Source organism: Nannobrachium achirus (genome assembly GCF_963921795.1).
Source record: "Nannobrachium achirus genome assembly, chromosome: 1".
Classification (NCBI taxonomy): Eukaryota; Metazoa; Chordata; class Actinopteri; order Myctophiformes; family Myctophidae; genus Nannobrachium; species Nannobrachium achirus.
The window spans coordinates 25,207,241-25,230,860 of NC_137810.1; the positions used below are offsets into that span (position 1 = coordinate 25,207,241).

General features: G+C 42.0%; 1 protein-coding gene across 1 annotated transcript in view; it reads right to left on the bottom strand.

The window, feature by feature from the left end:
- faf1 (Fas (TNFRSF6) associated factor 1) overlaps positions 1–23,620 on the bottom strand; it is a 92,806-nt gene that overhangs the window by 37,803 nt on the left and 31,383 nt on the right. Inside the window, exons 9-13 of the mRNA XM_080735126.1 lie at positions 11,105–11,200; positions 10,778–10,901; positions 10,205–10,268; positions 10,007–10,088; positions 2,268–2,422 (exon numbers count right to left, since the gene is read on the bottom strand). Of these exons, the coding sequence (XP_080591252.1) occupies positions 2,268–2,422; positions 10,007–10,088; positions 10,205–10,268; positions 10,778–10,901; positions 11,105–11,200 (521 nt within the window). The remainder of the gene's footprint in view (positions 1–2,267; positions 2,423–10,006; positions 10,089–10,204; positions 10,269–10,777; positions 10,902–11,104; positions 11,201–23,620) is intronic.

Sequence of the window (23,620 nt, forward strand, 5' to 3'; positions counted from 1 at the left end):
CAAACTTGCAAGCATGTACCCTGACGTGAGCTCTAGATGTGACAAATGTAACGGTGAAGCCACGCTCATACACCAATATTGGTCGTGCCCACGGCTACAGTCGTTCTGGAGTGGCGTATTCGACACACTGTCCAACATTTTAGACCGTGATCTAGACCCGGACCCCCTGTTGGCTCTGTTCGGTACAGTCGGAACTGAGGGTCTTCCCCTAACACGGACAGAGAGTCGTATGGTTGACTTCACGTTATTGATTGCTAGACGTGCCATTCTGCTTAAATGGAAAGATGCTGTCCCGCCTGGGCTTAATCAGTGGCTTTGCACTGTGATGTCCTGTCTGGAGCTGGAGATGCTGAGGTTCTCAATTGCTGGCTCTGAAAAGAAATTCTATAAGACTTGGAGCCCTTTTATGACGTTCTACCGTAATATCCAAATGGCGTAGTGTGGCGCTTACCTGCTCTGACCAACCCAACACGTAGCAAGTTCTGAATATCTATTCCGCTTTTTTCTTATTTTCTCTCTTTTTTCTGTACTAATTTTTATCTTATTTCTTGTTTTATCGAATCTGGTGTGCAACCGTCCTGGGGATTGAGGGTGGGGGGAGGGGGGATAGGGGTCGGGTTTTGGTCTCTCTTATAATGATGTACTCAGATATCTACATGTGATGATGCTTTTTTATTGAGATTGTCTACCTGCCTCTGGGCTATTCTATGTGAAAATATAATAAAAAGATTTGAAAAGAAAGAAAAAAAGAATGAACCCTATTATATTAAAATTGGATATTGGGAGGGCACTCTGACTCAGACATAACCATGAACAAACCCGATACACCCATATATAGGCCTGTCACTATGACTCAGACATAACCATAAACACACCCGATATGAGTTATTCCCGTACTCTGACAGCGCCACGCCCGTGTTTCGGGCCGTTTCTTTTCTTTTTATATATATTTTTGGACTTCCTTCTATTTACATGGCAGCCATGTTTGTTTATATTTGAAGAAAACATAATGGCTGCTATCTCATGAATGCCTGAACAGATTTTTTTGTTTGAAAGCTGTGAACGGCGTGCACACACGTGGTGCATGATCTATGCATGGGCGTGCATGATCCGTGCACTATGAATTATATGGAAGTCTATGGAGACTTGTGGCATCCTGGCACTTTGGCAGCCATTAGTGTTGCGCGGGTCATGTTTTTTTCATAACCCGCACGACCCACAGCCCGCACGGAACGTAACCCGCCCGTGCCGCAGAACAATATACAAATCAACGAATCCGCCCGCCCCGCAACCCGCATTTAAAAAAAAGAGATGGTATATCATCTCCACAATAGCTCATCTTTATATACGGCTCTTCTAAGTACCCAAAGTCGCTTTACAGAAAGGTTTACAGTAGCACTGAGAAGAGCGACCCCCCAAAGATTGAATCAGCACTGCAACACTGTTTGCACTTTAAACAGACAGCAAAAGACGGACAATATTAAATCCTGTTGGTTATTGATTAATCACCAGATTGGAGAGAAGGGAGCGACTCGACTCGAGGTGAGCGTGGTTGGTTCATTCAGTCAAAAAATCCGTTGACTGGCTGGTTATAACTTAACCGACACAAAGTATTTATAAACGAACTTGTGTGGATGACAGAGACATAAGTGAAATCCTGAACAACGACACGCGCTGAATTGTTTGTGCATCTTCTCTCTGCTGTGCTCACGACCTCACGTTGTGTCAAATGTTGGCAAAATGTGGTTCGCGGCCCCAACAGGAGCGGGACAGTCCTCGCACCAAGGAGCGGAGGAGAAACCTCGCTCCTCTCTGGCGCATTTTAAAACTCGCTCGCTCGTGCTATTCAAACGTTGTATTCTTATTCTTATAGGCCTACTCTTATTAAGAATAAAAGGCAAATAAGAACAGGTGATTATTCTTATTTATTTTTTGCACATGAGAGTGGTGATAACCCGCCCGCCCGCCGCCCGCCAATTGAGTCTGAAAACCTTGACCCACCCACCCACATGCGGGCGGGTTGGCAGGCGGGCGGCGGCACCGGGTCGGCCCGCGCACCACTAGCAGCCATTTTTAAAAGGCAGCGAATTAGTTAATAAAAAATATTTTCGGGGACGGAAATGCCAGCTTCCTCTCTCGGATTTCCGGAGGTGTAGCTCATTCGGATATTGTGGAATAGTTGTCTGGCTACGCGAGACTATTTTCTAGCTAGTAATGCAGAGTCCACCAGAGTGAAGATGAAAGACCCTGACGGCTGAAGCTTGTACCTGGCTTTGTTGGCTTCTTTAGTGATGTCCCAAGCCCATGTAATAAAGTTCTGGCTCAGATAGGAGACAATGGAGTCGGCACACATCATCTGGGAGCAGAAGACATTGCTGAGGACGCTCTCATCGTTATGGAGGTAGATGGCCAGCAGCTTTCTCTGTGGAGAGGAGATGGGGACAATGACAGGATTTAATACAACTATTTATTCAATCAAACTAAAAACCTCCCCATTGAACCACCAACAAATGCAATCACTTTAGGTTAGGTGTTGTGCTCATTACTAGGACCCCACAAGTCGGGAACATACTATAATGTACTATAAGTCGATGCAAGTTGTACCTCTTGTCAAAGTACCCAGAGCGGAACACCGTTATCACTGTTATAAACAGGCACCATCCTACCCGGGAATGATGCAAGTTGGGCATGCATTAATAGATAGAAAATACATGGATAATAATATATATATATATCAAATTTCAAACCCATTTATTTTTATATAAAAAAATATGCCATAATAAACCTTAATTTAAAGACTAGACATCTCTCTCTTTAAATGTATACTTTGTTCATCTTATTCAATAGCTCCATTTTAACAAGTTTAGGTAACAATGGGAGCTACCGAGCAAGGTTATAGGGGCCCAGGGTCTCGAGAGAACTCAGAAGGCAGATTATCATCATTATTATTTTTAATTGTCCAGCGCTCCAATATTACTACTGCATGCATCCGCAGTGTGAGATTTAATTCCTACACCAGTTGTGCTGTCATGGGTGAACCATCAGGGAAAAATACACTACATGACCATGACACACCGCGAGAGACACCGTTAGGAAGGCGGCATCACTTCCATAGACCGAAGGAAGGCCGCAGCTGGCAAGAAAAGCAAATACCACACAAAATCAAGTGGGCAGTGGTGTAAATAAAACTTCTCTGGGAGGCGACCAGGCTGTGGAGAAAACAAAACAGACAAATCACTCTATTTATTTTACACCAAATGCCAGCGGCCTGCACAGGGTAGCATCGGCAGGGCCAGACAATATTGACGAAGCTCCAGATCCAAGGATATTGACACCATCATATAAGCCTGGAAGATTTTCACAACTGGCAAACTAATTAAAAAACAAACACAGCCACAAACAGAAAAGGTTCCTGGGGACGATGTAGGAGATAATGCTTTCTAAATTACATTGCTTAAAATAAATAAATAAATAAAGAAATCTCCCTCAGTTGTTCCCTCTTCGGTTGTGGGTTGTTGTTTTTTCTTCTACAACCCCCAATCACCACTCTGAAGGTGTACTCTTGAGTCTAGGGCAAGTGGATTCCTGGGACTCCGTGGGTTCCTTTAGGGGGGTCTAAATTGACCCATTCAAGTCTGTAACTCTGACAGTGTATACATGGAACCAAATGAACCCGCTAGGTTATACACAGTCAGAGTTAAGGGGAGACCTTGACATTTGAAAGTTTGACAACCACTGGTCTAGGGGTTCATTTCTCAGGAGTGGTAAACTAGGCTACATGCATCAAAAGGAAAAAAAATCCACACTGGGCGTAAAAAGTGAGGGAAAGTGAAAGAAGAAGTTGTGCTATATTGTGGCCTGTGTAGAATGGGAGAGGGAGAGCACTGCTGTGTTTGCTCAACGATTAGAGCTTTAGAATAATCTCCTGGGCTCCTAGAGAGAAGGAGCTGGGGGCTCATTCATTGGACCAATTCAACGGCCTGAAAAGATTAAACACTCATGCTGAGAAGACAAGCAAATGCAGTCTTGAGAGAATAGCGAGGGAGAGTGAGAGGGAGAGAAAGGGGAGGGAAAGTTTTAGAACATAAAAAAAAAACCCTCTCATACAGACTAAAAAACAATGACACGCAGACAGCCCCACAAGCATGCACACACAAACTTCGACTGCGCTCCACACAAGTCAAAGACTCATGCTTGCACACATGCACGCTTACAGCAAGTGTAAAGACTAGTCAAAGTGGGCATTTGGACAAACTGAAGGTTCAAATAACAGAGGCCCAGTCATCTTGCTTCAACTGTCCACGTCCCTCTGTTCTCTTTCCTCTTTCAAGTCTGATCTTTTGTATTGGCTGTTAGCGGGGAGGAGCAAATCCCCACTTCAGCTAAATTACTAGGTCCAAGCTGAGCTAGATAGTGACCCCCATAGCCCTTCCACACACCTGTTCCTGAATCACAACCTGTTTTTTGTGTGTGCATGTTATTGTGTACGTACGTGCGTGACGTACACACACGCAGCATTGACTCTGGCTTAGCCTACTACTGTAAAATCATTATTCCCCTGCATCAATTCAATGAGGGAGCTGAAGTCACTGTGACACGCACATGATGCGCAACCACGTATAAAACAGCATTAAGGTCCTTACAAGCTCAGCTTGTAAGGACGCTCCCAGTTACAAATAAATGATCATAAAATGATCCATTCATTTGGTGATGTTTCATTCTTAAAGGGAAAAACTGGCTTATGGGTGGACGGTGGGTGGAAGTCACAAAAATGTAATCCAAATTTGATTGGCTAAATCCAGTCACAAATGTAACATCCAGATTTGATTAGCCAATGCTACTAGATTTCTAGGCCACGACGAAGCCCGAAAATCAAATCAATGTTTTGTTGTGACAATTTCGCCACAGTAGGCCTCAAATAAATCTTTTATTCGTAAAAGGGAAATACATTTTGTAAATAGATGCTCTGCTGAGAACTTGATATTGTTTTTTTTTCTTTTTTTTATTGTTTTTTTTTTGTATATTCTAATACTGAGTAACTTGTGTAAAGCTCCTCCCTTCCACATTTCTGCATTTCCCTTGCTTTCCAGACTCTCTCCAACGTCCTATCAAAGTAATTCCAAGGAACACAAAATCTTGTTAGTCTGCCTTTAACCGTCCTTCCAAATCATGTGAAAGAGACACTGGGTAGTTGTACATGAACTATGGCTTTGTGTCATGTGAACTGTTCAATCATCTGTACGATGATTCTCACTCCCACACTCTCTGTAACGTAAATGTGTATTATGAGCAGCAAAAAAAGAACAGAAAAGGGGTGTGTGGGAGGTACCAACAGATGCTACATTCAGAAGGGTCTGAGAAGTAGAAACTCAAAAGCCTTTAACTCACACACACCTAATTCTCCCTTTGATAAGACTGGTTTGCTTTGCGGAGGCAACATGACACCTGTGAAACAAGTGTTTGTTTGGTTCCAACAAATGAGCCTGTGTAACGCGGGTCGCTGGGACAGGCAGGTGTAATTCCCCCATCAGCTATGTCTGCGCGATATGAGAAGAATACGATACAATTCTTAACGTACACAACAGTGCCATAGTGCCCCTGTTATTTCACTGTGGGGCGGACATAAAAAGGCTGTGCATCGGAGAAAGGGGCAGTAAGAAAAGGAGGAGAGAATAAATAATCTCACTGGACCATAACATTCATGTTACATGAAAGGCAGGTTTCCTGTGTAAATAAGCCGAAAAGCGTACTTCTTTTTAGTTGACCTTGTACCAGTGAACTGTATGAAACTGTAACTTTTCCTATGCAAATTTCTAATAAAGTCTTCAATCAATAAAGTTTTCAAAATCAAGCTGTATCAGACTAGACCTTTTTAAAGTTATACCATGTAACTTTTTTTATAAAACAAATCTTAAAAGGGTCCTAACTGTTAAATCGCTAAAGTTTTAGAACCCCCACTCCGTTTTTTTCAGCTTCAAAAGCCTTCTCTTTATATGTTTTCTATGAGCCTTGAGGGGGGGAGAATTTCGCGGCAAAATGACGTCATCATACTACCTTAAGACTTAAGTCTAATTTCAAACCAACAGCGCTAAATGGATGTGTCCAAAAATGTCTTAAACATTCACATCACATTCGTGGTGACCACAGCGAGCTTCTGACTGGTTGGCAAACCTCATTTAAGAAGTTTAATATGTTTTAAAGCAATACACCTCTGTTTGTTGGCTCCGCCTCCTGTCACAGCAAATCACTTCTCATCATAGACAATACAAAGGACCTCATCACTTTCTCAGAACGCGGAAGTGGAATAATGGTTACATTAGGCCTTAGTCTGGGATACCAAAGACTTCAGACTTCAGATCTGTTATACGCTCTTAGAGAAGTGCTTTTTGATCTTTACATTAAGCTTTCACTTGGTAATAAATAAAAATGTAATTGACATTTCGGGGCAGACAGCCTACATTTTCATTTAGGCTCAATCAGCCCCATTCAGTGGATGTTATTAGTGTTATTGGAGGATGTATTTCATTATCAGTGTGATATGATAGGGTCAGGGGCGAGTAGTGAATGAGAAACAAATAGAGAGGGAGAGGGAGAGAGAGAGAGAGAGAGAGCGAAGGTGAGAAACTGATCGGATGGTAGTAGGCTGGAAAAGCAAACACTTCAAAATGAAGAGCTCAAATGACTCATGTAGTGACCCCACACACACACACACACACACACACACACACACACACACACACACACACACACACACACACACACACACACACACACACACACACACACACACACACACACACACACACACACACACACACACACAGAAAACACAAGCAGTAGTGCACCACATGGCAGACATTAAACATACCAAAAACTATAATAACAGAGATTTCTGAATGACACATTTCCGACTAGTTCATTACCAAGTCAAATTCAACATTACCACCAGAGAGATTCAATAAGCGGATGTCATCTATCAAGGGCTGAGATAACCATTTTCTGTATTTAAATAATATATTACCACGGTATTAATAGTCTAATTGTAAGTGATAGAAGTAGATCTATGCAAATAAAATATTAATTATTGATAGATTGATAATACAGAACATTTCTGATCAGTCAGTTGAGTTAATTAGATTAACAGATGGATTATACAATATACAGGACGCGCGCACACGCACACGCGCACACACACACACACACACACACACACACACACACACACACACACACACACACACGCGCGCGTTGGTGAGAATGTAGTGCATTACAATCAATAATTCTATATGTGGCTTCTGTTGATCTATAAGCTATATTGCGGGTGTGATTTATTTTTTATCGTTAACAGTATCTGTGGAACATTTGTACATTCTCCGAGTTAAATAAATACTGAGGGTTTTACTGTGTACTGTAGGCCTACTTGGCAGTGATAATTCCTTGAGTGCCCCTCTCCAGAAAGTATTTCTGCAGCAAGATCCTAACTTCTTGATGACTGTGAGTTTTGGCACAAACTAGTCTTAAGTGGTTCTTATTACTAAAAAAGCTGGCACATTCAAAATGCTTAATATAGATGTCTCTATTCTCCATTATCGTTCATATTTACTAGACAATGAGGGGCTCGGAACTGAACTGAACTGAAGAATAACATTTATGGCTATACTATACTGATCAAGTATTATAAAACAATAATTGTATCTTTGGGATATACAGGTTTAAGAAATAATAATGCGACTTGCATCGCTACGCTAAGTAATGGAGCGCTGACACTCCGGACAGTTCCACGTTCGGCTGCAAACAGTGGGTAAATAATGAAATTAACTTCACATTTATGCATTTGTGTCATATTTACATGCCGAGTTAAGCTCTGACGTTTAAAGTGACATGTAGTCCCATATAATCGGATTGCTACTGTGGCTTTAGCACATTTGATTTAAAAAAAACACATCAACAGAGGTTGTTCTGCTCTGATCAACAATTACAACGAGCAAAATGACTCCTAGGACACCATATACTGTATTGCCAGGACACATACTGTATACACTTTGTATGGTGTGTGTGTGTGTGTGTGTGTGTGTGTGTGTGTGTGTGTGTGTGTGTGTGTGTGTGTCTCTATACTGTTAAATAAACACAGGAAAGCACAACAGCCATCATTAGAGAGTAGAGACGATATCAATGAAATGACCAACAACGCTCACACTTTTCCAGGAATATCCATTCCTCTGTCTCCAGTCTGCCACGCTGCTCTTTTCTAATTCCTTTACTGCAGGGAAGACACAAAGTAAAATCTCCAATGTTCATGTATCCATGTGCACCTCTGAGTGTGTGTACGCATGTAACAAAACTGACCCTTACAGGTCCATTTGGCTACATTTGTGCGCATGAGTTAAATGAACACTGAGGATTTCACTGTGTACTTGGCAGTGATAAGTCCTTGAATCCCCCTCTCCAGCAAGGCTATGAATTTTTATGTGTCTTTGTGTGTGGCGGCCAGAGGAGTGGAGGGCGGAGGAGAGAGGGGTTAGTGTGATTAACCACTGCGTTGATGGGGATTTAGCGGGGATGGTGGCCAGCGATGGGTGGCCTGTCTGTCTGTACGCGCTCACTAACCACTGATCCCCCAAAGGGTTCAGCACAGCTCAGCCTAGCAGCCCAAAGCATTTTCATTAAGGGTGGATTGAGTCTATCTCAACAGTCGCTACCCCCTCCCCCAGCAACACACCCCTTCAGAAACACTTCATCAAATGCAGTGTTTTACTTAGTGATTATTCTCTCTCAGCCTTTAAGAGAGTGAGACTGATTCCCTTGTATATGAAATCCACCGAATCCTCCTCCACGCCAATCGGACCCACACCAATATCCACTTAACAAAGCTGGTCCGTGGCCAGCTATGATGATGTGGAAAAGACAGACAAAGGCCCATATTCAAAACAGAGGGAAGAATGCTGAAAGCACTGGATAGATGGATTGAAGGGAGGATGGACTATAAGAGAGGACAGCAGGGTTGGACCAACCAGACAAATACTGGTACATTATGTCAATAGCTGCAAGCTGCAATTATGTTTTCTGTCAAACAAATGTGGCCGACATCAATTGGAATTTATTTTCTACACCTGACAAATTAAATTGAGAAGGTAGCTGGTTTAGTGTGAACCAGCCACTGCGGCCAGTGGATGATAAAATTGGTTCCCTGGTCTGAGGTGAAGATTTTACAGCACTACCATGAGTGACTATGGTTTGACATGAAGGTTTGTTTTAACCACATGAACCCTAGAGTCCCTATTCTAGGGATGAACATTCAGTGAAAAAAGGCGATATTCTAGATATAGGCTATTTTCAGTAAAGATACTTGGTGTAGAAGGGGAAAAGGAGGGGGTCTAGTAAAGGGGAACTCCAGTCAGTGAAGGGGTTAAGTGCTTAAAACAACATGGGTGCAATGGTTTGCGGTTTCATTCCCCAAATTTCTAATGGTCTCACTCTCAAACACATAATTTCAAAACAAAAGCACACACAATAAAAAATGACTTATATTTTGGGCCCTTGCATTGTGGTACAGTACAACAAGCACAAGGGACACATGGGCCATATTGTGTTGGCTTAAAAGAGGAGATCAGTTGGGCAGCGGGAAGTGGGCCAAGCTTCCATCTTCTTTTTCCTTCCGTTTATCATCCCCTCTTCTTCTTTTCCCTCACTCATTTCTCTCTCACACTCCCTCCATCACATCTCTCCCCCTGTCTCCCTCCCTCGTGCGCCTGGTGATCTGAACGCCCCCTAACATCTTGCTGTGTCCTCACAGTCTAATAAGACTGTAATCCACACAAGCTGTCAGTTGATACAAGCCTCCTTAAAAGGACAAAAACTGAGAAATCGGCAGGGGGGGGGGGGGCAGCTAAATATAAAGCCTCAGCTGTCGGGGTGAGAATTTGATGCAAGTTTTGATTAAATTATATCAAACAGTGGCTCCGACACGTTCTCAATATAGGGGTGTATGTGATAGAGTGCTACTTACATCTCTAGCTTTGCCGTAGAAGGCCTCTTGAGATGCCGACTCCAAGGTCCCAATGTAGAACATCGGATGGACCTCGCCATACCTACAAACACACACAGTTCAATTTAAGATGTCAGCAATAAAAACTTTTATTAAAAACATATCTCTGCAAAACAATTCCCTAAACACCATAGCAGCAGCATGTGGGGCTTCACTCACCTTGTTGAAAATTCGGCAGTAAAGTGCAATAAGGCATCACCTTCATTTTCACTATGTTCTGGCACTGCAGGGTGACACAAATGAAACGAATGAGCTTTGGGTGTGTGTTAATGAGTTAACACACACAAGAGTTTAAATATACAGTACATCACAGGTCGTTTCATGGTCTAGTCCAGTGGTTCTCAACCTTTTCAGGCCGCGACCCCTAAAATAATCATATTTTAACTGGGGACCCCCCAACCCTGACGAGCACTTACAATTTGAATAACAAGCGTTGCGAGGCGTTGTGAGCATGTAGATCTGCTATTTTCACAATTTCTGCCTATCTATTTGACAATATGGCCAATGTTTAATTATTTTTATTTTAGAGGTATTAAAAGGGTCTTAAACTTATACTGTATGTTGGTTTGTTTACTGTTGAGTGAGAAAACAATGTTTCACATTAAGCTAATCATCTGGGGACCCCCCCAAAATAATTTGGGGACCCCCCCCCCGGGGGTCCCGACCCACAGGTTGAGAAACACTGGTCTAGTCAACAAAGCCAGTAGAACCTCTTTGCCTCTTTGTACATACTCATGGGGGTCTTCCGACAAGTTGAAGAGCCCATTCCGAACATCTCTGAATCGTCCACACCGAACTCTGAAGCGTCTTCAAAATCATCTCCCTCACTGTCACTGATCATGTGGACATCTGCACACTGTAGAACATATGTACAGTATATATATATGTATTTGGTTTACTAATTAACATAATTACATTAACAGTAATCAAGTGATATCATGACTGCATTATGGACAACTTCTCAAAAACTACTTATTGTGTGTGTGTGTGTGTGTGTGTGTGTGTGTGTGTGTGTGTGTGTGTGTGTGTGTGTGTGTGTGTGTGTGTGTGTGTACATGCCTCTTCTGTGGGCTCTTGGGTATTGGCAGGTGAGGACCTTCGACACACACTGAGGTGATGGCAGGGATAGCTGATCCCAGAGACAGCTAGCGTCATCTTGAAAACAGAAAACAGACAGAGGAAACATCAGTTATTAGCAACACAACAGGATTGATGTTCTCAGCTTCTAAAAAAGAACTCAAAGAAGAGGCCAGCAAAGAAAAATGTAGCTTTATTGTTCTCAGCTTCTGAAACAGGTGTTTAGTTAAAGAGGTGGTGCCATATTCTTTTACTTTTTGTTTTGTATGTGTCTATGGAGTTAACATTGCTCTAATAGACCCCCAGTTGTGTTTATAATATGTCTTCCCTGTGTATTTTTGGTTTGTTCCTGAAAGCTGAAAGCCTCCGAGTCAAATGGCCCAATTGAAATACACCGCTTTAATGACATCATAAAATCATCCCCACCTCTTTTTTCCATACAGAAACAGCTGTGGGTGTGGCAACATAAAAAACAAATTTTAACACTTTCTTTAGAGTTTTTTTTTAAACAATCTTCCTCCAAATATAATCATATCCCATGATACAAAGTGGCCGCTCGCTGCTATCGACTCCATTCCCTCGTTCACATCCATTCCTCTGAGCTGTATCACTGTTGTTTTTTCCCCGTTCCTCATTTGGTCAAACAACGCCATGTTCAGCGGACTACTCACTGGCTCACTCATACATACTCACGGGTGGATTTTTTTCTTCTCCGCGTGAAGAAGACACGTGCACCGGCATTGAACGGCAGCGGTCGCGCGCACAATGGACACGCGCAGCACACACGAAGCGATGGAAAAGCACGTAACTTCAATGGGGTTTATAGATGGCATTCAAAGAGTTAATGGAGAAGAACATAAGCTAATTAAATTAAAGTTCAAGACTGTATTTCCCCACTTACACAATGCGAGTTTATAATATTTTATTTAAAGGGGAAGACCACCCATTTTCAATATTGAACTATGTCATTAATATACCTTAGAGGAGTTGTGTGGAAAAAAAAAAAAAAATCCCCACCCCCCCCGTTTGTATTGTAAAGTACAACTTGATGACATCACACCATTGTACTTTACAATACAAACCCCAAAATCAATCCTCCAGTTCTAGGCAACACAGAAGGGGGGGGGGAACTTTTTTTTATTTCCACACAACTCCTCTAAGGCATATTAATGACATAGTTCAATATTGAGAATGGGTGGTCTTCTCCTTTAACTATTATTTGTATAAATCCGCAAAAAGTGATGGGTTGGCGCAGTGGTAAAGTCTCTACCCAGGTTGTGGGTTCGAATCCACCACGGTGCATCAGGCTTTGTGGGCCGTGAAAAATACATAAATGACAACATTAAAAAAAGTATTAAAAAGGGTTTAAGGCTGCGACCAAAATGAAACTACTAGAATTAAATGATCGGTCAATGCATTGATCACATCGCAGATTAAGCCAAGCCTTCACAACATGGCCCCGGCCGGGTCATCCCAAAGACTCTGAAAAATGGGACCCAGAGCCTCCCTGCTTGGCACTCAGCACCAAGGGTTGGATTGAGGTTAAGTCCCTGCGACATACTAGCGTCATGTTTAGGGGGTGTACTTGTACATCAAGTTGCCTCACGCTACAGAAACAGGAGATAGGCTCCTGCCCTATGGGCCTCATGGCTTACTTACTTTACTTACTTCACAACATGTAGAGAGCGTTTGAGCTAAGTGAAGGAACTTGGCTACAGGCAACTATTTAATAGTTAACATAACAGTAACAAAATAAAAGCTGATTATGTAGGTTACTACGTAAAGGTTGAACAATATGTAAAGGCCGAAAAATACTCCTAGTTGGTTTATACTCTGCAGTATGGTGTACCAAAAAGAGCAGATCTACAAGCCTTCATGACACAATGCAGTGTAAACTTGTAGATCTACTTGGCGTGAAAATATATCACTTGTCCATGCCGACTACTTTCTATAAACGCTGGATAAGCACAGTGCATCTGTGATATAGTGGTGGAAAGTAGTACTGTGCTACAGTAATGAGGTGTAGCAATCAGTAAGGTGATGCACACGCACATATCTGCAAACATGCACATGGCGTGTATTACATTATGACCACTTAATTTTACATTTGGCCGGTGAAACTGATTGTTATCGGCCACGTTGGTCGGCCAAATAAATGCTTACCAGAAACCCTGATGTAAAGCGCATTATAGGTCGGAAAGACTATAAAAAGCACCACATAAATCAGTCCATTTACTGTATCATCTATGGCTGGAATCTGTAGTGTTGGTAATGGCTTAACTACAAACATACTGCCTCTATGGAGATGGAGACAGGTATCCAAATCTGTGTGTGCTGCTTTGCTGCTCTCATGAGTAAATGAACTGCAAAAAAGGCATGGTGCTGCTGGGTCACAGTGTGCATGGCCGGTCGCTGTCCATTGGTGGTGGTGCTGAACCACTTGCCAATCGATGCATGAACTGTAAAGTGGCGGATGCTGTCCATTTGTATTCCAACTGCCAACTCGTTTTCTTTTTTGTGGCCTTAAGAATAAGCTTGTCTGGCAGCTTGCTTGGCTCAATAGGTTTCTGATAGGATATCAGCTATTGTTAATTATAACAATTTTATCAGAAGCACCCTGACGCTTAAGACATCAGAGGTTGCTCTTGGAAAGATTTGAAATGTCATGGACCAAACCTTTTCTGATCAAACTCCTTTATATCAAGTTGGTTGGGGTCAACTAGACACAATTAAGCTCTGAAAAGTAGATCATTGACCTTTGGACTATTAGCAACATCCAAAATCGCTTCTTAGACTATTTTGTTAATTTTTGAAGACTTGGTTGCTGAAAATTAGTATGTAAAAAGGTATCCCTGATAATGAGTATGCAAAAAAAGTATCCCTGATATGTTTCGAACAAAGACTAGTTCCCATGCTCCTAATCAGGGTGAAATCTTGATGAGTTTAGCTACACCTGTACCAGTTATCATGGTGGTAGTTTCTACTAAAAGAACACCTGATTAATGAGCTCCTACACCCAAGACTGGAAATGTCTTGGTTCTGCAGGGACTCATTATAACTGGTCTCTCAAGGCCAAGACCCTAGGGAAAGTAGCAAGGCAACAGGCAGTAACAAAGCAACAGGCAGTGCTGTTGTAGGGTGCAGTCACAAGGTATTTAAAGTGTACAGGCTAAGATGTCTGCCTCATAAAGAGAACAATGCCACATGTGTGTCCAAGTACCATTCTGTAGATAATGTAGCCTTCATAATACACATCCAATACGATACCTATATTAATTGGTATTTCAAAATACATGTACTGTATTTCAATATTTACTAAATAGCATGGTTCTCATGAGGCCACGGTTGTTTTAACAATCTCAACAAAGATCACTAAATCAACAACAGATGAATACACGAGTTATGAGCAGTAGGAATTTATCCAGGTCCGTTTAATCTACTCTCAACATCTACGCTAAATAGTCTTGCCACTTGTTGTGACAATGCCATATGCACTCACACCCTAATTGTGAAGAGCAGGGCAGAACCTAGAAATGAAAGTGCTTTTCTGGGAGAGTGAACCTCCAAACAGCGTGACTGAACCAGGGCAGGCAGGCTAGGCCAGATAAGGTGCAGAGAAGCAGCTCGTCCCCTGCAGAGGTTCTGTGATCGGCTCCATTGTCAGGTGTTAGCACAGACAAAGAGCAGCTGGACATTGTTGAATCAGGAGAAGATTACATTCAATGCCAACTGAGCCTGAAAAGCAGTAGAGAGATTGCTGGAGTGTTGCCTTCTCTTTTTTAAAAGGAGTTATTCTCCTTGCTGGCCTCAGTTTCTGTAGCAGGAGAACAGTGACAAATAGACCGTGAGAGCAACATAGACTTAGTAGTGAGTAGTTGCTATTCAGCTACTACTGATGAGGACCAAAGATCTGAAAAAGTTGTGCAGTTTTCAACCTATTCACACATCCTTATCTATTCTACTCTCGAAAGCAAAGCAGAAACAATCATCACCTCAGAAAGTTGCGTACCTCTAGCACAGCCTGGAGAGACAATTTACTCACATCGAGCCTGTGAAATATTATGTTTTTTATAAAGGTAGATTTAATTTGAAATTGTATTATTTTGGAACACAGTATTTCTTCATGTAATATAATGAACCATATATCATTGATCCTCATGAAAGGGAAGATAATTTTTATCATTGCCCATCATCTAATGACGCCTACAAAAAGTGAGTGGGGGGGGGGGGGGGGGAGGAGTGATAATATTGACCATTGTGTCTTAAATTCCCACCAGCTCAATAACTGATGAGGGGATATGAGAAATACAGTATCTCCCCTGACAGATAGGGAATGAATAATATCCTGCTAGGGTCCCCACTCTCTCTTTCCCTGTTGTCTGAAAGGAAGAAAGCTGGCCAAAATAAAATAAAAAAGCAGAGGCTTGATTGAAATGAACGGCTAAAAGCACAAAGAGGGGGGATGACATCAGTGCATAAAAATAGGCCAGCACTGGAAACACTAGCCTTGTTGGCAATAGTGAATCATATCTTCGTTTCAAAATAAAAAGTGTCACAAATCAAAAGGGACAAAAGGAAAATAATATGAGATGCTCTTTTTCTTACATCACTGTAGATAACCAAATTAAAATCCACCCCATGAGACCCCAAACAGTCAATCAGTCCAGATTCACACAGACACACACACTCTCACAGCAGATTGCATTTCTAGTCTACTGGTAATTAGCGGCCAGTGTACTTCGACAATGAGAAAACTAAAAGTGTCACGGCAGGGATAGACGAGTATCCCTGGAACACCTAGGAAGAGCACTTAACCGAATTGGCTCGACCTTGTTCATGTAACTCAACTCTGACCAAGTTCATTGAACAGTGTGTTTACAAACCATTATATTATTGTGCTCTTCATATACAAATCAAAAGTGTAAATGGGATGAGGACAAACCCGAACAGTTAACAGTAAAACTGAATTCCTCTTTTGTTGATTGGAGGAAAGAACAAAATGTGCCCCATAAAAAAGCCATTTGTATTTGCAGAATTATGGGTGCAAGGCCTTGAGCTTAAACTGCTTTGGTTAAAGAGGCAGTCCACAGGACATGCATAGACAGCGATGTGAAGGAACGGGATAACATTCTAATCTTTAACAGGGGCTGTTAAGGACTCTTGAAAACACTTCACCCTACCTCCTAAAAAAAGAACACGATCACAATGAGAGGTTTTCTACAGAGGGGCCTAATAAGAGTATATAATAAAGCTGGTGATCATTTTCCCTGTCAATGGCAGCCTGCAGAACTTGGGCTGACATGGATGTTGAGAGGGGTTGAGTGCCTCTCAATCCTCTTCCTTGCTTTGACCCGGGGGCTTCTCCTGATGTTGAGGTACACAAGTGCAGCTTTGCGGCTCAGTGGTGAAATGTGGAAACAAGGGCGGAGTGCCGCAGGGCACGGGGGACGAGGTTAACCGCCCCACCACCACCATGCATGACCCTCTCCCTTATCTCCGCACAAAAGGACAGGCTCCTCTTTTTTTTGATTCTTTTAATTAACACTTGCATTGATGCTCGAAGCATTCAGTGGCCAATGCAGGGAAAACTTTTTTTCTCTCTTCCCCCCATTCCTCACTAAGCCTTTCTTCCCCTCTCTCCCCTCCTTTTTCTTCCCGCTCTCTCCCTTAATTCGCCGTTTCATTTTTTCCCCATTCTACTGTGGGCAGTGTTTGGATTAGATGTCTGGCTGAGAGTGTGAGATAATTACTACTGACAGCTGTACTGACGGCAACCGCAACACCACTACCACCTTACTCCCCAGCTCTTTGATGGCGGGAGGGCCAAACAGAGTCATGGTGCAGGAGGACAGAGAGAGAGAATTGGATGGGGGGAGGGGGGCAAGGGGAGGACACCGGTGTGAGCTTGAGAAACGTAGGAAAATAAAGACTTGAGGTGAGGTGAGGAGAGAAGAAAGAGGGAGATTGCCCCACCCTAAACACCTGTTGCTTTTCCCTTCAAGGCCCTCAGTGTGCTGCTGAAGACATGTCACTCTTCATTAGGATCTGGGGTCCTGCACAGAAAGACTACGGTTCACCCAGCCAATGCATGTACATAACAGCACAAAACCCCAAACTAGAGGCGAAGGTAAGTAGAGATAGTGGGACGGCCTACTGCGGGTCTTGTGGTTGGCCCAACTCTTTGGAAGAGCCTTCCGTCCACCGTTAGGCTCACCCCCTCCCTGGACACTTTCAAGTCCCGTCTCAAAACACACCTCTTTTCCCTAGCATTTTGATCCCTAAGCCCCCCGTGTGCTTTTTACCTGTCATTGTTTTATATTCTCATTTTTAATTGAATGTTACTGTTTTTATCGTGTTGTTTTGCCGTTGTTTTACTGTTTTTCTCATGATGTACAGCACTATTATCAACTTGGTTGTTTTTAAATGTGCTTTATAAATCAATTGACTTGACTTGGCTCCCCATTCGGAGGGGTGGTGTAGCCCTGTGTTACTGCAGATAACTAGAGGTGACCAAGCTAATAAAAATGAACATTCCCTCACAGACTTCAACAAAACAACACCTCCTCAATATCCTCCGCTTCAAAGAAAACCATTAAAGAGAGTGACAGACAGAAACAAGTGATTGAAACCATAGAGAATGGAGCGAGGGGAAAAATACAATATAAGAAATGAGATGGAGAGAATAACTCCTGCTCCGAATGTCACCTGAAGGCAGTCAATCACGCAGGAGAGCTCTGTCTGAGCTTATCACTGAGCCCCGTTGCTACGGCAACCTCGAGATACCCCTCACCCTCACCTCAGCCACCCTCAATATGCCCTTGGTTCTCAAAGACCTGCATCAGGTATAGGAGGATTCCATTAAGGCAAGCTGGGAAACAGAGGCAGGCAACAGCCAATGAGGCAATAGACATCTGAGGCCCCACAGCGTTAATACATTAGCAAACACCATGAAACACTGGATAAATGTCAGCAATTACTGGGTAGGAAGAGGGTGGGGGCTGGAGAGATGGGAGGGATGTAATGAGGATGTCCCACTTGCTGCTTATCACTCCTAGGTGTGGATGAAAGACTGCCAACCAAAACCATGAATTACACTCGGGCTGGCAGGAAAGATACTGCTATTATTAATCTATTAGTGTTCGAAAATCGTCCTTTCAATACATAATGCTCAAGTAATCTTTATTATATAGCTATACAGTGAGTGAATGTCACATAACAATAATAGTCAATGACACTTTGCAATGCTAAGATACTTCCTTGATTACTCTGCCAATGTTTACTTTCCACTGAATGAAATAACTATGCATCAGCCAACGCTCACATTTCAGGACATGAATCTGAAAATAGCACATGAACACTGAATAGTCTCATTTAAGTGATCTTGTAATTGAAAGGAAATGTTTTAGTGATTTGACCACATGAGTGGACTGTATTTAACTGGTGATTTCTTTATGTGAAACTCTGAAAGAGGTGATACAATTCATAACTGACAAAGAAAACAACGAGCAATACAGGGCCCAGGTTGAAAACAAATACACAAATCAGGCATATTTTAATGTATTGCAGGCCTCAAACTGTTAATTCAAACCTCTGTTATAAATCTTCATTCTTCAAACCACTATACTAAAACCAGAGGTGCACGTTTTATTCTGCATGAAGCATCAATTTGACATAACTTTAATATACTATCTGAAAGCCTATCGTCTACTTTCTTTTTTTGTTGTTGAGCGGTGCTCCTGGAAGGAGCTAATCTTAAACATCTGGCTTTATCCGGTTCCCAAAAAATCTCCAGTTCCTGAAGCGTTCCCTACATCTTGGCACAAACGGCTCAAAGTTTGTTGTACGCCCAGGGTCTCATTGGCTAAGCTTTGTGCGCTGTGATTGGCCAGCGGGACAATTAATGAAATTAACTCAAAATAGCACTGCTCACATCACACTAGGTGTGATTTTTACATTAGAATTGTCAAACCCACCTACCGGAAGCTCTGTGTAGGTTAAAACAAAATGCTAAGTATAATGAGGTGTGTGGTTTGGACTCTGCTGAAAGGTGAAGATAGGTGGGAGTGGCTCACGGGAGCACTGCCAGGATTACTTTAATTAACATAGGTATTTGATGCTCTCCCTTTTTAGTAGGACTTACTACTCGCACACGCACGCGCACGCGCACACACACACACCTCAGAAAGATTTGTGTAGTGAAGGGAAGCGCTGAAACACCCAGGGCTGAACCCCAAAGAGATCACTGGATCTGCACACAATTTATTTGGAATTCATTATTAGCCAAAGCTATCATGAAATCTCTCACCTAGATTAAATCAAACCCAGTGTATTAGCCAAAAATGTGGCACAGAAAGTGACTAATGCAAAAAGCATATGTATATTTGATACGGTATTAGACGTAATAAACATTACAATAAAAAAAAAAAGCTGGACTTGATTTAATTCCACAATTTGTGTGTATCTAATGTATTATCTTCCTAGCGTTAACATGAACTCAATAAACCAAGTAACCAACATAACTTAAGACCCATTTAAGAACTTCACAAATTGCCAATGAAATGCAAAAGCAAAACCAGTGGTCAGCCAGGGCCAACTTTCTTATCACCACCAAGTCTTCTGCAACTAAATTACAGTATATTCTAACACCCCACATGGTTCTCTATCTGTGTTCTTATGTTCTCGGTCTGTTCCGTCTTTTCTCCCTTAAGTTCTCTGTGTGTTCTCCTGTGTTTCATCTGTTCTCCTGTGTTGTCTGCTTCCCTGTCCTCTCCCATGCCATTTCTGGAGTATGTGTATTGTGTCCATCTAGAGAACAAACTGATTGGTTTAAAATATGATCTAATAATGTGTCAGTCAGGGCTGCACTGTTATTTCTCCAGACAGATAACAGGGAAGGTACTTCATTTCAGAACGGCATCAAACCTCTTTAGTAAACGAAATATATATATATATAATGTGCTACTGTATTTCATATTAGCCATTTTAAGTTTATCATTTGTATTGAAATCAAATCATTTCCAATCAAATTATAGTGGGGTGGAGAAGTAAATGTAACCGAACACTTGCTGGCTTTATTGTCAGCATTATAGCACCTTTGTTATGGCAATATAGAGCATCGCAGCGAGGTGTCGGAAGTAAACTGCCCATTCATTTACCCCATAGGGGATTTCATTATCAGCCATACAATCGTAAGAATTCAATCAAATCTTACCAGTAGGCTTGTGGTTGTAAAATGGTTCTATATGCTCCTGTAGAAGCCCAGAGTATGTATGCAATCACTCTAGTTCTAGTAAAACATGTTTTAATAAAGATTGCACGGAGAAGAACTGCATTACCCATACTGCTAAAAAATGTACATCCGGTGAAATCGACGTCTGTGATTGCTGGAGCTTCTTCTTCTTTCGTGTATCTTGCGGTTACATCGGAAGTAGCTACTGCCCCGTCTGCCCGGCCGATTATTGCACTTCAGCAGAACTCCGTGAGCGAGTGTCTTTCTTTTACAAATATGATGCACTATTTTAAAGATGACGATAAGAGCGTCCACAGAGATGAAACTCACTACATGTCAGGCCATATGCTGGCCTGGATAACTAAACTGAGCGTGATTTAAGGGATATATTTCAGGAAAAAAAAGTTTTCAGCGTTCTAATTTATCGTTGCATTAAAAAAATATGAATATTATCATGATTCCTCACAAGCCGGGGTGGCTTTGTCAGAGGCTTAAAGGACGTTAAATAAATACTTTATGAAATGTCTATGGAAGAAATGAATGGGGAAAACGCTTCCGACACCAGAGTGAGGACGGGGTGGGGCTTACACTGCGACGCTCTATAAAGACTAACAGCCATATTAGTAGGAGAAGTCACAGGAGGTTGAGATCCCAAGAAAATATCAGATTGACAGAGAGACAGAGCGTGCTGTCCCCGTAAGCATTTGGCAACACTGTGTGCGTGTGTGTTTCTCTGTGTGTGAGAGAGCTGAAGCAAAATGACCTGGGGCTAATAGCCCAATAGGCAGGCTCTAAACACACAGCTGGTGTAGAGCGAAGAAAAACCTCAGCGATGTCACTCAGTCTCTGTCTACTCATATTGTATGTAATAAGCGACCTTGTTACAAACAGTACAGTACAGTATCTGCAAATATGATTTGACCCAAGACTAAATACTCTCTGCTAGGAGTAAGCATCACATATCACCTGACCACAGCTTAGACTGCATTCTACTTACCCGTTTACTTTTACTTTTAACTTCCTTAGTCCAACGCCTCATACCACATCAATGCACTGAATAAACTGTTCCATTGTTCAGTGCTACTTGAGTAGTATGCAGCCTGATCCAATTTCAACTTTGTATATGGCCTTGAATAGCCCACAGGACAATACACAAAGAAACACATTGAAGGGACAGTATCAGGGAGGGTGACGTAAAACAAAAAAGCTAGTTTCTCTCAAAGGTGAGAACTTTTCCCCAGGAAAATACCAAAAGATGCCTGAACAGAAGAGAACCACTTAAATATTCTATGATCTCATTCTCTCACATGAACAATGAACAGAAGGAACAGATAGCCTAAATAACTCAATCAATTAAGTAAACTATAATTAGACAGATATTCACCCCTTGGTTGTGAAAGTGATTATTCCTTTCTTTTTTACCACCTCTATATCGAAGTGTGTTGCAATAATTGATGTGCCAAGTGGCAAACTGCACTGCAGAGGCAAGCAAAGTTGCACCCAGCTGGGCCTGTGAACTCAACTGTAAAGCACCAACTCTTGTCACCCCCTCCAGCAGTGCTGGAAACAACTATACTAAAGTCCCCATCGTCATGCATTCACAGCCATTTTCACTGAAGAGATTTGGTGTAAAGGGGAAAAAGGAGAGGACCAAGTATAGAGCCCTAACCACCCCAAGTATATAGGGTCTACATGTAAGTGCTTAAAATATAATATGGCAAAGCAAAGCTAAGCCGTAATCGATTTTGACTGCAAGCAGGCTAGTGTGTAGAGCTAAATGTAATCTGAGGCCCTTGCTGTCATGTTTATTGGACCAAAGCCCTGGAGATGAGAACAGTCTAATGAGCAGAGCACTGACACACGCCTCTCTGCTTGCCTGCTAGGCCTGGGCTTTTCTCTGTTAATACTCTCAGACATTTCAATAAGAGGGCCAGAGTAAGGGCCATTATTACACTTCTCTCTCGGTGCTTTTTTAATATCTCCTCATCCAGGAAACACACACAGAGCATATCCCCGTTAGCCAGGTGCTGACTGAGCCTGCGCTGCCACAATGAACCCTGGTCTATTCATGAGCCCGGGGCATCATGTCTATAGCAGCTTTAAAGGAGTGGAGCTGAGGACGCAGAATAATCACAACAGGAACAAAAAAGTTGCCAAATTCTCATTTGCCACTGACACTTTGTTGGGTAGCTTTTTTTCAACAAAATATCAGCACTGAGAGTTCAGCGCTTAACAAAATATCAGCCATGGTGGCTCATAGGAGGACAAGTTGACTATTTTGTAATAAATAAACAAGAAGTGTGGTTGCCGTGACGCAAGTCACACTTGCAAATGAATTCCGTCCTTGTCCCTTTTATGCCCATATAGAGATCCCTGATGTAATCAAAATTAAGCCCATATCTTGGTATGCCTATACTGTATATGTGGACATACTGTGTCATAGTGCTGGGCGATTCTTGCTCAAATGAGAATCTCGATTTTCCTCCACAATAATCTAGATCACGATTCTCTCACGTTTTTTTGAGAGCATAAAATGATACCAAATAAGGGTCCATTTGGTTTTATAAAATAAATAAAAAAGTTTTATAAAAATAAAATTAAAAATAAACTTTTATTTTGAAGTATGCAGCCCGGGAAAAAGCGCTCTTATTTTGAATTCCACCGACAAAGTCAAGAATTGACGATCGTCTAACTTGCTATGCTGTCTGCTAGTTCGGCTACATCTTCCTTCAGTCACACGTTAACGTCTGTCAGATAGACAGTTACAGGGAACCGCGGCACATAACAAAGTCTAGCTCTGCGGGTGTTTTTATTTTTAATATTTAGAGTTAAATACTAGTCGCAAAGTTTTGTTTTCTACTGGGAAAGAATGCTTGAATTATCTCTGACTGCGTGCGGTGTGTGTGTGGTAGAGAGAGAGAGAGAGAGAGAGAGAGAGAGAGAGAGAGAGAGAGAGAGAGGAGACAGCGATGGAGAAAGAGCTTTGACCACCCTTTAAATATTTCCCTATTATAGCACCAAACGAAACAAATTATTTTTATATTACCGCAACACATTTTGTCCAAACATCAGATCTGTACACTTTGTCTATAGCGATGTTATAAAGAAAGAATGAAAATTGTATCGACACGTCACACTACATTTCAGAACCCTGAAAATAAACAAATACTCATTTTGAATTACAGAAAGTAGCTTACATCTTCAGAAGAGCCATATCGGTCATAAAATGTGGTCACCATGTATTATGTAAGGCATCCTGGATATACATG